This window comes from Rhinoraja longicauda, chromosome 22, assembly GCF_053455715.1.
Source record: "Rhinoraja longicauda isolate Sanriku21f chromosome 22, sRhiLon1.1, whole genome shotgun sequence".
NCBI lineage: Eukaryota > Metazoa > Chordata > Chondrichthyes > Rajiformes > Arhynchobatidae > Rhinoraja > Rhinoraja longicauda.
The window spans coordinates 18,038,567-18,054,690 of NC_135974.1; the positions used below are offsets into that span (position 1 = coordinate 18,038,567).

General features: G+C 39.7%; 1 protein-coding gene across 4 annotated transcripts in view; it reads right to left on the minus strand.

Moving 5' to 3' along the window:
* LOC144604453 (death-inducer obliterator 1-like) overlaps positions 1-16,124 on the minus strand; it is a 114,582-nt gene that overhangs the window by 52,674 nt on the left and 45,784 nt on the right. For all 4 annotated transcript variants that reach the window (XM_078418890.1, XM_078418889.1, XM_078418892.1 and 1 more), the window contains exons 4-8: positions 12,800-12,952; positions 10,460-11,240; positions 8,058-8,379; positions 6,415-6,627; positions 1,530-1,752 (exon numbers count right to left, since the gene is read on the minus strand). In XM_078418890.1, the coding sequence (XP_078275016.1) occupies positions 1,530-1,752; positions 6,415-6,627; positions 8,058-8,379; positions 10,460-11,240; positions 12,800-12,952 (1,692 nt within the window). The remainder of the gene's footprint in view (positions 1-1,529; positions 1,753-6,414; positions 6,628-8,057; positions 8,380-10,459; positions 11,241-12,799; positions 12,953-16,124) is intronic.

The following is a 16,124-nucleotide window of genomic DNA, read 5'->3' on the forward strand; positions in this document are numbered from 1 at the left end:
CAGAATATTTTTAACTACTATGAATCCTCTTAACCAGTCCAACTCAACCACCACCATCTCACCTGCAGCTGCCAGTTGAAGTACAGAAATAAAAGTTACAATGTGCATCGACCCATGTTTCCTAATGAAACTCTGAATAACACTTGCCAAATCTCTAGCAGGTTTGTGAAGATTTATGTTGTTACAATTGGAACTGTCATTCTAATCTCATTATACTGATTCCCCCTCCCCCCCGCCACAAGCCCTTTAGCTACTTTGTATCAGCACAACTGGCAAGTCAAGTAACATAAAGCAAAATTCAAGACGACACACATACAATTTAAACTTGGAACTACATTTCCTCTTATGAAATGCTGACCATCTCTCTGCGAATGAAGAGCACCACTTCATATTTTGAAGCAAATATCTTCTGACTTCGTTCTGCATAATCTAACTTGTTCTTACTCATGTAATGCAATAGACACCCCTACTCCATGAAAGCAATCTATTTTTTAAATTACTTGTGTGACCTGGCTTCTCAATAATGAATTTAATTGGACATACTAAATAGAAGTACTGATTAATATGACTTTTAAACTGAGAATTTGAAACAGAATATAATATAGCTTCAACTACCAAATGAGGGGGCAGAGGAAGACCCCTTGCACCTTTGTCATGGTGATATGTAATGCCTCAACATCGCCTGTGCTGCAAAGGCCAGGTCATTCCACATCAAAGGTTCATGAAGAATCAGTCCTGGTCATCCGGGATGCTCCACAGCAGATACACAATTGCCCCAATGTATAAGAGTTGTTTCATACCAACCTGCTGATCAGCGATTACCTTGCTATGTCACTAATTATGTTTCCACCAGTTATTCAGTAGAAATACATAAACACGCTGTGGTCATGAGAAGTTCACGGCATTCAGCAATTACTAGTGCAATTAAATTCAATTACTATGAAAGGTTAACGAAAGATTCAAGATATTAACTGAGCAAGTGACTTGGTATATTTTTAATCTCTCATTACAAACCTGGCACGTCCAGCCCCAAAGGCTCTTAGATAATGTGCTGAAACTTCAGTGGATAAACGCAAAATGGTTCAGTGTGCTACTTCACTAAACACCACAAGAAACAGCACACAAGCTGGGACAAAATTTAGTGAAAATTAATCATAGGTGTATTGCTTCCTCATAGAAGAGTAAATGAAAGCATAATTTAAATACCGCATTTTTGTACAACTCCTGGCGTATGCTAATGGATAGGGACATGACAAAGATCTTTTAGTATTTTCTGTACTGGGTCTGTAAGAACAAGAAAATGATACTATAGCACAAATATTCCTGGAAGAAAAATGTTTGGTCAGGGAACAGAAATTAGGTGAATAAATATAAAATGAAAAGATTAACTGAGTTCATATGAGACATTCAAAAATGTTTAACCTTTCACTAATGCAGAAGGTTCAATTACTGGCTAGAAGGAAATTTCTTTTTGCAAGGGGGGGAAAGAGAAAGTAAATAAATGTTGAAAATTACGGTATGATACATACACGATTCGTAAAAAACGGAAGTTGATATCACATTCTTTTCTGGTTTAACAGCGATGTAATTATGATCAATCGTCCATGTCCCTGCAACAGTGCTCGATACAGTTTCCTTTAGTGATGGCAAGGGGTTCTTATGGACTAATACTGCCAATTTCTTGGCCGTCGTTTCCATTGCATTTAGTTCTTCGGATCTGTGTGGACCAGCTGCAAGTGGTTTCAAACTCACCTGCAACAACAATAGTTTAACGTTACAATGTAATAACCATACTGCATACCTTCTTCAAATCAGTTATTCATTTAAACTGGCTTCTAAATGTTAATTTAAAGTAGAATGTTCTCATTTTGAAAAAAGTTGAGTTATACAGCATAGAAATAGGCTCTTTGGCCCAACTTGTCCAAGGCAACCAAGATGCCCCATCTAAGCTCTTTGCCTGCACTTAGTCAGTATACATCTAAACCTTTCCTATCAATACACCTCTTCAACTACCTTCTCTGGCAGCTCATTCCATATACCCACCACAAAAGGTTGCTCCTCAGATTCCTATGAAAGCTTTCCCTTCTCACCTTAAACTTATGTCCTCTGGTTTTTGATTCCCCCACCCTGGGTAAAAGACTGTGCATTTGCCCTATTAATTCTCCTTTATACACTTCTGTAAGATCACCCCCTCAGCCTCCTGTGTTCTGAGGAATAAAGTCCACTCCAGCTCAACCTTTTCCAAAGTTCAGGCCCTCGAGTCCTGGTACAATCTTTGGTAGAAGGAATAAAGGTGTAGACTGTTTTCTAAATGGAGAGTATTCAGAAATCGAAGGTACAAAGGGACTTAGGTGCGCTGATGCAGGTTATGTGCAGGTTGAATCAGTGTAAGGAAGGCAAATGCAATGTTTGCATTCATTTCCTGAGAAATAGAATATAAAAAGCAGGAATGTAATGTGAAGACTTTATAGGGCACTGGTCAGACCGTGAGCACCATATCCGACTAGGGATGCGCTGGTATTGCAGACAGTCCAGAGGAGGTTCATGAGAATAATCCCGGGGATGGTTGGGTTAATGTATGAGCATTTGACGGTTCTGGGTCTGGGTCTGTACTCACTGGAATTTAAGAATGAAGGGGGAATCCCATCGAAACTTACCGAATAATGAAACGCCTGGATAGGGTGGATGTGGAGAGGATGTTTCCACTAGTGGGAGAATCTAGGACCAGAGGGCACAACCTCAGAATAACAGGACGTACCTTTGGGAAAGAGATACCGAGGAATTTCTTTAGTCAGAGGGTAGCGAATCTGTTGAATTCATTGCCACAGATAGCTGTGGAGGCTAAGTCTTTGGGTATTTTTAAAGTGGAGATTGGTAGGTTTTTGATTAGTAAGGGTGTCAACGGTTATGGGTAGAAGACAATAGAATCGGGTTGGGAGGGAAAGCCATAATTGAATGGTGGAATCGAACTGCCTAATTCCACTCCTATGACGTGAACATGACTTGGAAATCTTCTCTGCACACTTTCCAACGTAATGACATCCTTTCTATAGCAGTGTGACCAAAACCAAACACAGTATGGTCTCACCAACATGTTGTACAATTTTAACATAAAATCCCAACTTCTATTCTAAATATCCTGACAATGAAGGATAGTGTACCAAAAGCATTCTGCACCATTGTGTCTACCAGTGATGCCATTTTCAGGGAACTATGTATCTGTACTCCTCAATCCTTCTGCTCTACACTACCCGATGCCCCACCATTCACTGTGATGGTCCTGCCCTAATTTGACTTCCAAAAATGTAACACCACACACTTATCTACATTGAACTCCTTAGCCGTTCGACAGCCCCCTACTGCTGATTCTATTATAATTTTTGTTAATCCTCGTCACTGTCTACAATATCACCTACTTTATTGAATAAACAAGACTGGGAAATTGAAGATATTGAACACATTTCCCATTATCCTAAACAAGTACAATTTCAATACTATTGACCCCTATCCCCAATTTTACTCAGTAACATTACAGCTCCAAGTTTACAGTCGGCCACTAGACATTAATGTGAAATGCCGTGGGGGACGAAGAAGGGATGAGTACTTTTTGTAACTTTGTCGGTACCTTTGTGCCGACTCATTTGTGTACTCTGTAGGCAAAAACAAATAATTTCACTGCACCTTGCTTGGTACAAGTGACAGTAAAGTATCATCATCATCATCATCTTCAGACTACATTTTTGGTATAAACCAGCATCTGAGTTTCTTTTTTAGTACAGAAGCCCTTTTAAAAAAAAACCAAAGAGGACATGGATCTTACAGGCGAGACAGGCATCCCTGCATATCAGAAAAACCATCACTGCATACCCGGGAGAAATTGGTGGCGAATCATCTTCTTGAATGGCCACAATCTTTGGAATCAATGTATAACAATGGCAATGTTAGGTAAGGAATGATGGTGCGTAAACTACATTTCAAGTGCCTGCAATTTCTATCCTTTTAAGTGGCAGGAGTGTTTGGACTTGGGTTTTTACCATACAAGAGGGTAAATGGAAGTTGAACTTAGAGACAGTGCTTTTTTTTTGCGCATGTACAGCTACTAAAGAATGCAGCTACTAAAGAATGCAGCTTTACGAATGGCTCTTTGATAGAAATAGGAATAGCAGAAAATGTCATCTTTGATAATTGGCTAATTACAAAAACTTCTCAAACCAGGTTTTATATCTAAATGCATCATGGTACAAAGATGAAAGACTGAGACTAACCCTTAATATTCAGGCCTTAGTGAGCTGCAAATGCAGGAGTTTCAGAATGCACTGATTCAAAACATTTAGCAAAAAATAGTTAAGATTTTTTTTCCTAATGTAGTGGCAAGGACTAATTCTATGGTATTTAAAAGGCGAGTGCTGAAAAACTAAAATGGAAAGAAATGAAAAGACACATGGCGAGGAAGGTGGGGGATGACCCGGATTATTTCCCAGAGGAGTGCATGCAGATTTATTAGGCTGAATAGATTGGTCATGCTGTAGTATTTTACGTTCATATGCAAATGCTCTTTAGACTGAAATTGGTTCGAATTTAGATGCTCATGGGCAGAGAAAAACCTATATTAGCAAAATCCCTAAACGTAATTGTGAATTCAGGCATACGGTTTTAATCTGTAAAGCCCGAGGCGGAAGTATTTTTGCACTTTGTTCAAAATACCTGGAAAAAAAATTATTACACAGGTCACACAAAATTAAACACGTCGACACAGAAAAGCAAAGAGGTAGTATTGTGCGGCTACTATTTTATCTATCTATCTATCTATATATATAAACATACAAAATGACAAACATACAAAATGAGAGTTTTAGTTATATATATATATAACTAAAACTCTCATTTTGTATGCTTGTTTGTTTTTTTCCTGAAATACAGCCAAAATGGTACACGATGGCCCGACAATTTTAGGCCAACCTTACTCACCATTGTCCTGCGATGTGCCGTAGCAAGTTTCATTCAAATTGGTGTTATATTTTTAAAGTCATTGACGTTTTAATCTTTAATAAATCTCTTTAATAAATTAATCTTTAATAAATGCCTTTCCCACTTGCCGTGCTCAAGATGGCTGCCGGGGGTGGGACCTGCCCGAGTGACGGGAGTGGCGGCCAATGAGGGTGCCCAAGATGGCCTTCTGGGGCAAGTGGCTCCCTCAGGAGAGGTTTGGACCCAAGATGTCCACCCAATTCTAATATACATCTATACATACATACATATACATATTACTAAAACCCTCATCTTGTATGTTTGTTTGTATGTATGTATGTTTGTTCCCAAAATACACGTTACACGATAGTGCAACAATTTTACACAATAGTGCACCTTACTCACCATTGTCCTGTGGTATGCAGTAACGTTTCATTCAAATTGGTGTTATATTTTAAAAGTTATTGACATTTTAAACTTTAATCAATCCCCTTTCCACTTGCCGTGCCCAAGATGGCCGCCGGGGGCGGGACCCGCCCGAGTGACGTGAGTAGCGGCAAATGGGGGGGGTGGGGTGGGGGGGGAGTGGAAGAGGCGGCACGTGCCTGCTGCTCAGTTACTAAAGAACCTTTGCAGGAGAGGCTTGGACCCAACGGGATTTAAAACAGTGTTCTTACAATTCAACCGTACTACTGCCTCAACCAGGGCAGTGACGCTTTAGTCCTCCAAATATCAAATTAGAGTATTGGGGATCATCATAACCTTCCCATTAAGAGATGGTTCTCCGAAATATACTGGTATCGACATTCCTGGAGCAAGCTATCACTTCCAGGATTAAAAATCACACCACCTGTTATCTGCTTTACAAATGAAAACCTGTGTTTAATGGCATTTAATCATAATTGAATTAAATGGTACTGATTGAGAATGATCAGCCATGATCACATTGAATGGCGGTGCTGGCTCGAAGGGCCGAATGACCTACTCGTGCACCTATTGTCTATAACCACAGAAGAAAAAAGATAGCAATTTAGACAACACAATAGTCTCAATAAATGGATATTCAAGAGGCATGCAGAAGCATTAAATGCTTAACTTAAACATACTGCCATTGGCAACCCAATTCTGGTAGTAATAAGGCAGTGCATCTATTGGGAAGTGGCTGCTGCATTAGGGTTAGGGTTTATCACCTTGACCAAAAAGGGAGGTGAAGTGCAGAAAATTGCAAGAGGCACAAAGGAGGAAACAATTAGAACCAATAGTTTGTATGCTTCTGCAAAATCCACTTGCACACAAATGAGTCAACTCCACTGCACTCAAGTGTCTCAAAGAACACACTGCTTGTATTTTATCACAATTTATACCATTCCATCAAAAGTCCAATAGAGCTTTCATTCTGTGCTTTATATTCTAAGTTGGACATAAAATGGATTTATTTCTCTTTACCTCTGCGGAGGACTTGGATGAAGTCAGCTTTTCTGGCTTTGATTTTCCTTTCTCTTTTAGTTTTTGTTTCTGGTCCTTGGCTTGGCTGAGTGATTTCATAGTGGCTGCGGCATGTTTGAGGATACAATTATTGCTGCAGTACACCGAGTCAGTAGAGGCGAAGTTGCCACACCCCGGCCCAATACACTTTGGTACTGCTGCAACATCCACTGCCTAATAAAAACAAGCAAATAGTTATGAGTTGTATTTTACGTTTAGGTTTATTTTTGTTACGTGCACCAAAGTTTAATGACAACCTTTGTTTTGCATGTTATCCAAACAGATCATATATACCAAACCTCAATGACGGAATATAGTCATAGAACGATACAGTGTGGAAACAGGCCCTTCGGCCCAATTTGCCCACACCGACCAACATGTCTCAGCTATACTAGTTCCACCTGCCTGAGTTTGGTCCATATCCCTCCGAACTTGCCCTATCCATGTACCTGTCTGTTTCTTAAATGTTGGGACAGTCCCAGCTTCAACTATCTCCTCTGGCAGCTTGTTCCATACACTCACCACCCTTCGTGTGAAAAAGTTACCCCTCAAATTCATATTAAATCTTTTCCCCTTCACCTTGAACCTGACCTCTGGTCCTCGGTTCCCCTACTCTGGGCAAGAGATTCTGTACATCTTCCTCTCATGATTCTATGCACCTCTATAAGATCACCCCTCATCCTCCGGCGCTCCAAGCAATAGAGACCCAGCCTACTTAACCTCTCCCTATAGCTCAGACCCTCTAGTCCTGGCAACATCCTTGTAAATCTTCTCTGAATCCTTTCAAGCTTGACAATATCTTTCCTATAACTATATTTATGAAACTCTATTGATATCCTTTATTGGAATTAGGATATTCAATAATTCCAATTGTCTAACCAAGACACAAGAAATAGAGAAGTGAAGATGCCAAGGATAATTAACATTCAAATGATCTCAAATCCGGACAATATTATTTTCACCCATTAATTTTATCACAATAATGGGGGAAAAATCTATAGAGAAAGATTGGTTTATGTCCTTTTGCACTCTAGCAAAGGAAGTAACTGTCCAGAGGATCAAATTGTATTACAATAGGGAAATAACAAAGGGATGGAAATTATGGAGAATGTGTGTTTGTAGAAAGTAGCTAAATTGGAATAAAATAAAATATTTGTAACTTAGTTGTGATGTGGAACAGTAATGAACTTCCCTGAAATTGCATGCCCGTTTCAATCAAATCAATGAGCAAAGAGCAAACAAGGAACAAAAATGTAATAGTAAGAATAATCTGTTGATTTCTAAACCTGAAAATGCTAAAGAGTGCAAGGATAACTGCAGATGGGAAGAAATTCATTTTACATAATTTATTCATCTACATTAAATATTAAATGCAGGAACAGATTAATTTACTGCAAAGATTCACATTGCATATCTGTGGAGGTTACTTTGAGTCTCTTTCGATTAACATGATTCTCAATTGGCAAAGGCTTTCATACTTTACTGAAAGTACTTCCCCTTAATAGCGCTCATTGAATAAGAAACACTAGGGAAAAAACTAAAACAAAATGCCCAAGTTATTTGTAGTATATCTAAATATGTGTAAACATATCAAAACAGCATACCGGTTTAAATATTTTGATTTTCTTCTTGCCACTTGGATTAGCTGCTTTCTCAATCCTGCCCTTTATTCCCTGGTCAGTGGTAGTGCCTCCATCTCGTTTTCCAGCTGCAGTATTTTGCTCATCAGTGCCTGCAAGGACTGGTTTACTTTCCTGTTGGCCAGTCTTCACTTCTGTGGTATCTGAACCTTTGGTTGGAGAAGGACTACAATCAGGACAGATATAGTCCTCTCCGTTGCGTTCCAATAAGCGTCCTCTGGCCATTGTAATTCCCACGCAGTCACCATGGAACCATTCTTCACAACGATCACAGCAAATCATAAACCTGCCAAGAACACCTGAATTAGCACACTATCTATGTACAATATTTTAAGGTTTAGAAAACACCTAATCACGATCATTTGTTTTATAATTTTTTTTGCAATATGACTATCATAGCAAAGCCAGTAAATGCTACCCAGCCATACATGCTCTCGAAGTGTTGCTAAAACGACATTTTTGGTCACTGCAAGTGCAAATATGGATTTCTATAATTTAGACCAACTGACCATGAAGGACCATGATATTTCCAAGCCATAATAGAGTGGGTTTAGAGGGGATGGTAGGTTTCTGATGGGCATGCTACCCATGGCAGCAGAGGTCATGAATTTCAGAAGTTCTGTTGGGAGCATCAGAGGCAAGTAATTATAAAGCAGTTTTGTAAACTTATAAACCGTGGTTGCAGTTCACTGGCAGTGGAAAGAATTACTGTTTAAAGATCCATCACAGAGATCAATCAAATTATCGACTACAAACACACTGACTCCCACGATTGCCTTGACTACACTTCCTCGAACTCTGCAACTCGCAAGGCTGCCATCATTGCCTGCTTTCAATTTCTCCACCTCCACTGCATCTGCTCCCAAGATGAAGCTTTCCACTCTAGGTCATACGAAATGTGCTATTTCTTCAGTAAACAGTTAACACCCTGGCTTATTTGATACCTTGTATACTTCTATAAGGTCATCCATCAGCCTCCTACCCTCAGGAAATATCCAGCCCTATCAAGTGTTTCCTTTTAATTCAAACAGTGCACTCCTATAACAGAATTGTGATTTTTTTGCGCAAGCTTTCCAGTGTAATAACATCCTTTCTAATAGTTAGGCAACCTGAACTACACACAATAAATAGCACTCTTCATCACTGTGCACAAATTACTTCCTATCATCCTTTGACGGAATTCATCAAAAGCGAATCACATACAAATCACATTTGCCTACACTGAAAATTATCTAGTACAACTTTGTCCTATTTCAACTTTAAGTTCTCCAATTTTATTTTTCCACTGCTTACAATATTGCACATCTTTGTGTAACAGCAAATATGGGTATTTATTCACACAATGCTGTAGTAACTCAGCAGGTCAGGCAGCATCTCAGGAACCTCAGGTCTGAAGAAGGGTCTCGACCCAAAACGTCACCCATTCCTTCTCTCCTGAGATGCTGCCTGACCTGCTGAGTTACTCCAGCATTGTGTGAATAAATACCTTCAATTTGTACCAGCATCTGCAGTTATTTTCTTACAGCAAACATGGGTATGTCAGCATTCCTATCATCTAAGTCAATAATGAATAATGTAGTTACGGCTTCAACAAAAGATACTTTCCTAAAAGTGTATATATTTGCCAATTGATTATTTTATGAGGAGAGATTGAATAGACTAGGTTTGTATTCTTCAGATCTGAGAAGAATGAGTGGTTATCTCAAGAAGCTTGACAGGGTGGATGTTTCCCCTTGCTAAAGAATCTAGAACCTGTCAGAAAAAAAGGCAAGCCATTTAGTACTGCAAAGAGGAATTACCCCAGAGCACAGTAATAAAGCTCACTAAAATTAAAAATCAATTAAAAAAACGGCACAGCAGGCTTGAAGGGCCTGGTGGCCTATTCCTATTTGGCATGTTAAGTAGGCACCTCTGTGCCTTGATCTGTTTCCTTACAAATGTTCCCCTATCTGAGTCAGGCAGTTCCCCTATCTGAGTGTTCCCCTATCCCCTAAATGTTCCCCTAAACATCCCCTAAATGTTCCCCTATCTGAGCCTTTCCTGTCTGCAATTAGGATAATCTACCTTATTATCTTGTATATTGTAGGCTTTGAGAAGACAATACTTAAAAGAATACTGAAAGTACTTGAGTATTTGCAAATACTAAAAATGTTTTTGATTAGTTTATAAATTGCATTATAATGTTATATTAATAAGTGTGCATTTTGACAGCTTCAAATATTCAGAATCATAGCAAGGTTTCAATTTTGAAATTATTGATAACTACGGGAAGCATTGTCTGCCATTCTGTCATGAATGCAAGCATTAATTAATAATAAACGGCTGTTTTGCACAAATACATGAATAGGACTCCCCAGGCCACATACCTGTTGCTGTGTGGTTGTCGGCATATACAATACAGTTTATCAGGGTCATTGTAGCCATTGTCTGATTGGGCAACTGAGCCTTCATCGTCACTCTCTGAAGGAGCCCTAGATTGTGATGTGGATTCTTTTTCACTTTTAACACCTTTTTTTGTAGGGATAACTATTTGCTTTTTAGTTTTGGTAGTGCCAAGTGACTTTGATTTATTTTTGACTTTATTTTCTTCTGTACTCTTTTCCGGTACTTTCTGTGAACTCTGTGGTGAACAAGATTGTTCCTGACCACGTCGCTTTCTCAACTGATTCTGGAGCTCCTTTAAAGTAAGTTCATCACTGTCACTATTGGTGCTGTTGTCCTCATCAGAGTTGGCCACTTCATTCATTGCTTCAGTATCGCCAGAACCCAGGTCCAGCAATCCAATAGGCTTTTCGTCAATTTCTGTGCTACCATCAGAACCTATACCTGCCTCACAAGCTGTAATGGAGCCAAATTCACCGCCTTCAAAGTCCGTCATTCGGCGATAACGCTTTTGAGCTGCTGAAATAAATTCTTGAACCCGTGCAGATCGCTGAGTCTGTCGTCTACTCCTTCTAAGTGAAGGAGTTAATTGGTCTGAACTCTCACTTAGAGCAGTGTCAGAGTTCTCCGCATCTACAGCGTTTTCACGTTTTGCAATAGTTGTTTGTCGGAATCCCCACGTCTTTTTAAATTCTTTACTGGTTGGGTGGATAATTTTTGGAGACTGATCTTTGTTTTCATCCTCTTTAGTCTCCTCTATGGCTACTGTAAAAAATACACAAAATGTAGGGAAAATCATTAGAGCATCGGCTTTGCTATCCAAAGTTACATGCAAAAATCAACATGAAAATAGATCTGGTGCTTCAACTAGGGCAGGTTATATGGCATTTAAGAGTGCAGAAGCCCAGGCATTGAAAATGCATCCAGGAGATTTTATCAATTGGTAGACACAAAATGTTGGAGTAACTCAGCGGGTCAGGCAGCATCTCTGGAGAGAAGGAATGGGTGACATTTCGGGTCGAGACCCTTCTTCAGACTGTGTCAGGTGAGGGGCAGGACAAAGATAGGATGTAGTCGGAGACAAGAAGACTAGTGGGAGAACTGGGAAGGGGGAGGGGATAGAGAGAAAAAGCAGGGAGTATCTGAAGTTAGAGAAGTCAATGTTCATACTGCTGGGGTGTAAACCACCCAAGCGAAATATGAGGTGCTATTCCACCAATTTGCGCTGGGCCTCACTCTGACAATGGAGGGCTGGGCCTCACTCCTTGAGGATGAGTAAGTGTTCAGCAAAATGTTGCCTCAATAAATTAATTTCCTAGGTCTTATGCTGTCTTCTGGATATCACAGCTTAGAAAGTATATACATTGGCTTGAACAGTTCAGCAAAGGTATGACATGATAATACTTGGACTCAAAGAATTAAATGGCAAGGAAGATATTACTCAAACCTCACTTACCTATATCATACCATACATATATTATGGAGGCATGAAAAAATATGCAACTTGCAAAGAAAATCTGACAACCAGAATCACCTAATTTCTCAAGAGACATGGAGATATTGATATTTGGAGGGACTCAGATGTCACTCCACAGAAAAAAAAATCACTGAAAGCGAACATTCAGACACAACAAGCAATTAGGAAAACAAATGGGGAGGTAGCCCTTTTTGTGAATGGAATAAAACAAGTCTTACTCCAATTATATGGTGGCTCGATGAAACTGAGTTGGTGTATTATATCTAGTTTTCACATTCTTAAACAGTTGCTCTAAGCAGCAGATACATTTTCACTGGAAAACCTCTTAGAGAGGATCGCAGTGAAAGGGGAAACAGAGTAGGTGAGACCTTTACCCTCAAGCATTTAGGAGAGGTGATGTGATCTCATGGAAACAAAATCTTTAGGAGACCTGACAAAGTGGATGCTTTCACTTGGATTGTGATGGTGAGTCAATCTCAGAAAAAGTCAGACATCATAAGAAATGTTTTCATTGAAACTGATTCTTCACAATCTAACTTATTCATGTATACTCCAGATAATTAGATTTGTAAATGCAAAGGGAATCAAGGAAGATGGATCTGCCATTGGATAAAGTTGAGATCAATTATTTATCAAATGCAAGCTTAAATGGATCCAAATAAATGGCTATTTGGTATTTCTTACATTGTCTAAATCCGTCTGATATCAGGATAACAGTGACAATATTAAAGCTAATCCAAACTGTCAGAGGAACAGGTTTTTAGATCCACACTTTCAAAATATATTTCCAACAAAATTCAAACCCAGAAGGATCTTCATTCAATCCTTTCTTTCTGCAATCACGAACCTGGTGTGTGGAGACGGGGGGACTTCCTGTTTGTTTGAGTTGGATGGGGCTCAGAGATGCTGCTGTTCTGTGAAGACTCTTGAAGATCAGACACTCTGTGTTCATCATCTTCAACTGAGGTGATGACATCTCCCACAGCACCCAAATCTAGGACTGCAATTAATAATGCGCAAGAAATGAGCTCTTTTAAATCAATTAAAATTAATTTTACCATAAATAACTTTCATTTATACCTTATTCTAACTGCCTAGAAATAATTTAAGTATGATTGTGTATACAAAATACAGATGTTAGGGAAGACATCAGGACCCAGCTATTAATTGTTGCAACTAATCTTTTCTCATTTTGCTGATAGCCTAGATATTTTTTTACACATAACTAATGACAAGTGTGTTTGCTATATCTTAAGGACTGTCAAGTATAGAATCTATTTAATCTAAACCAATAAATAATTAATTTAGAGTCTTGCTATATATTTCAAACACATTTATTTAATCATAATTCTCTCATTTCGACAGTTGCTTTCTAAAAAATCTATTTATTAAACAATGAATATATCTTACTAGGAAGGCTAGATCTCGGAAGAGTGCTTTTCCAGATCTGTTTGAACATAAATTATGTTCAGCAAACTATCACGTTAAAAAAACCTTAAAAGTCAACACCCAGAGTAAATAAGGTTAAAATTTGCATATATTGGACTCTGCAGCCTAAAATTAAAAAACAAAAATTAGGCAAAGCTGATCTAAAATGTATTCAATCCAATTAACAATCATCCTACTAACTTTACCATATATATCATTTTAAATTAATGCATTTTCAAATGAAACTTTTCTTTCACATATAGCACAAATATTTATCTTCTTCATCTGCTCATGTTGTCAGGGATGGGTAATGCTCGTCTTCCTATCGTTTTTAGCATTAAATTAAGTTCAGGTAGTTTGAGTTTATTTTTGTTACTGCAAACTAAAAATATCAAAGGCTCTATACTACATAATTTAGTAGAGCATCATTACACAAATTGTACAAGATGTTAGTGGGGTTGCACCTGGAGTACTGTGTTGAGTTCTGGGCATCCTGCTTTAGGAAAAATGTCATAAGGCTGGAGAGAGCAGAGCAGATTTATGAATATGTTTCCAAGCATGAGCTATAGGGAGAATTCAACAGGCTAGTATTTGATTTCTTGGTGCAAAGAAGACTGAGGGGTGATCTTCTGGGGAATGAATAAAATCATGAGGGAAATAGACAGGGTGAAGACGCACTCTTTTTCCTGGGATAGGGGCATCAAGAACTAGAGGAATGGGCTTATGGCAAGAGAGGCAAGATTTAATAGGAATAATGGAAGGGCAATTTTCCACTTTGAGGGTGGTGGGTATACGGACGATCTGTCAGATGAAATAGTTGAGGCAGGAACAATAACAACATTTAAGAGAGATTTGGACAGATACATGGATAGAAAAGGTTGACATAGAAAATAGGTGCAGGAGTGGGCCATTCAGCCCTTCGAGCCAGCACCGCCATTCAATATGATCATGGCTGATCATCCAAAATCAGTAACCCGTTCGGCTTTTTACCCTTAGCCCTAAGAGCTAAATCTCTCTCTTGAAAACATCCAGTGAATTGGCCTCCACTGCCTTCTGTGGCAGAGAATTCCACAGATTCACAACTCTCTGGGTGAAAAGGTTTTTCCTCATCTCAGTCCTAAATGGCCTACCCCCTTATTCTTAAACTGACCCCTGGTTCTGGACTCCCCCAACATCGGGAACATTTTTCCCACATCTACCCTGTCCAATCCTCTTAGAATTTTATGTTTCTATAAGATTCCCTCTCATCCTTCTAAATTCCAACTAATACAAATCCAGTCGACCCATTCTTTCATCATATGTCAGTCCCATCATCCAGGGAATTAGCCTGGTGAACCTACGCTGCGCTCCTTCAATAGCAATAATGTCCTTTCTCAAATTAGGAGACCAAAATTGCACACAATATTCCAGGTGCAGTATCATCAGGGCCTTGTACAACTGCAGTTGGACCTCCTTGCTCCTAAACTCAAATCCTCTCGCAATGAAGGCCAACATGCCATTAGCTTTCTTCACTGCCTGTTGCACCTGCCTGCTTACTGATGTGCAAGCACACCCAAGTCTTGTTGCACCTCTCCTTCTCCTAATCTGACACCATTCAGATAATAATCTGCCTTCCTGTTCTTGCCACCAAAGTGGATACGCTCACATTTATCCCAATGAAACTGCATCTGCCACGCTTTTGCCCACTCACCCAACCTATCCCAGTCACCCTGCAGCCTCATAGCATCCTCCTCGCAGCTCACATTGCCACCCAGCTTGTGTCATCCGCAAACTTAGAGATGTTACATTTAATTCCGTCTAAATCGTTAATATATATTGTAAACAACTGGGGTCCCAGCACCAAGCCTTGCGGCACCTCACTAGTCACTGCATGCCATTCTGAAAAGGACCTGTTCTTTTCTACTCTTTGCTTCCTGTTTGCCAACCACTCAATACCCTCCCCTCAATACCATGTGCACTAACTTAGAGTGATCTGAGCCACCTGGTTCAGCTGGTTTGGTTGGCATGGGCGGGTTGAACGGAGGGGCCTGTTTACATGTTGTACGATACAGTATCCAACAAGCTGAGAATTTAGACAAGGGAATTAAATGTAACATCGCCAAGTTTGCGGATGACACAAAGGTGGGTGGCAGTGTGAGCTGTGAGGAGGATGTTATGATGCCGCAGGCAAGTAGGTGGGTGGGCAGATGCAGTATAATGTGGATAATTGCAAGGTTATCCACTTTGGTGGCAAGAACAAGGTGGCAGATTATGATCTGAATGGTGTCAGATTAGGAAAAGGGAGGTGCAACGAGAACTAGGTGTCTCGTACACCTGTCACTGAAAGCAAGCATGTAGGTACAGCTGGCAGTGAAGAACGCTGATGGCATGTTGGCCTTGAGTGTAGGAGCAAGGAGATCCTACTGCAGGTGTACATGGCCCTGGTGAGTCTGCACTTGGAGTATTGTGTGCAGTTTTGGTCTCCTAATTTGAGGACATACTTGCTATTGAGGGAGTGCAGCATAGATTCACCAGGTTAATTCCCGGGGTGGCAGGACTGACATGTGAAGAAAGAATGGATCGACTGGGCTTATATTCATTGGAATTTGGACAGATGAGAGGGAATCTTATAGAAACATATAAAATTCTTAAGGGATTGGACAGGCGAGATGCAGGAAAAATGTAAGATAAGGGGTAGGCCATTTAGAACTGATATGAAGAAAATCTTTTTCAGCCAGAGTTGTGAATCTGTGGAATCAGTGGAG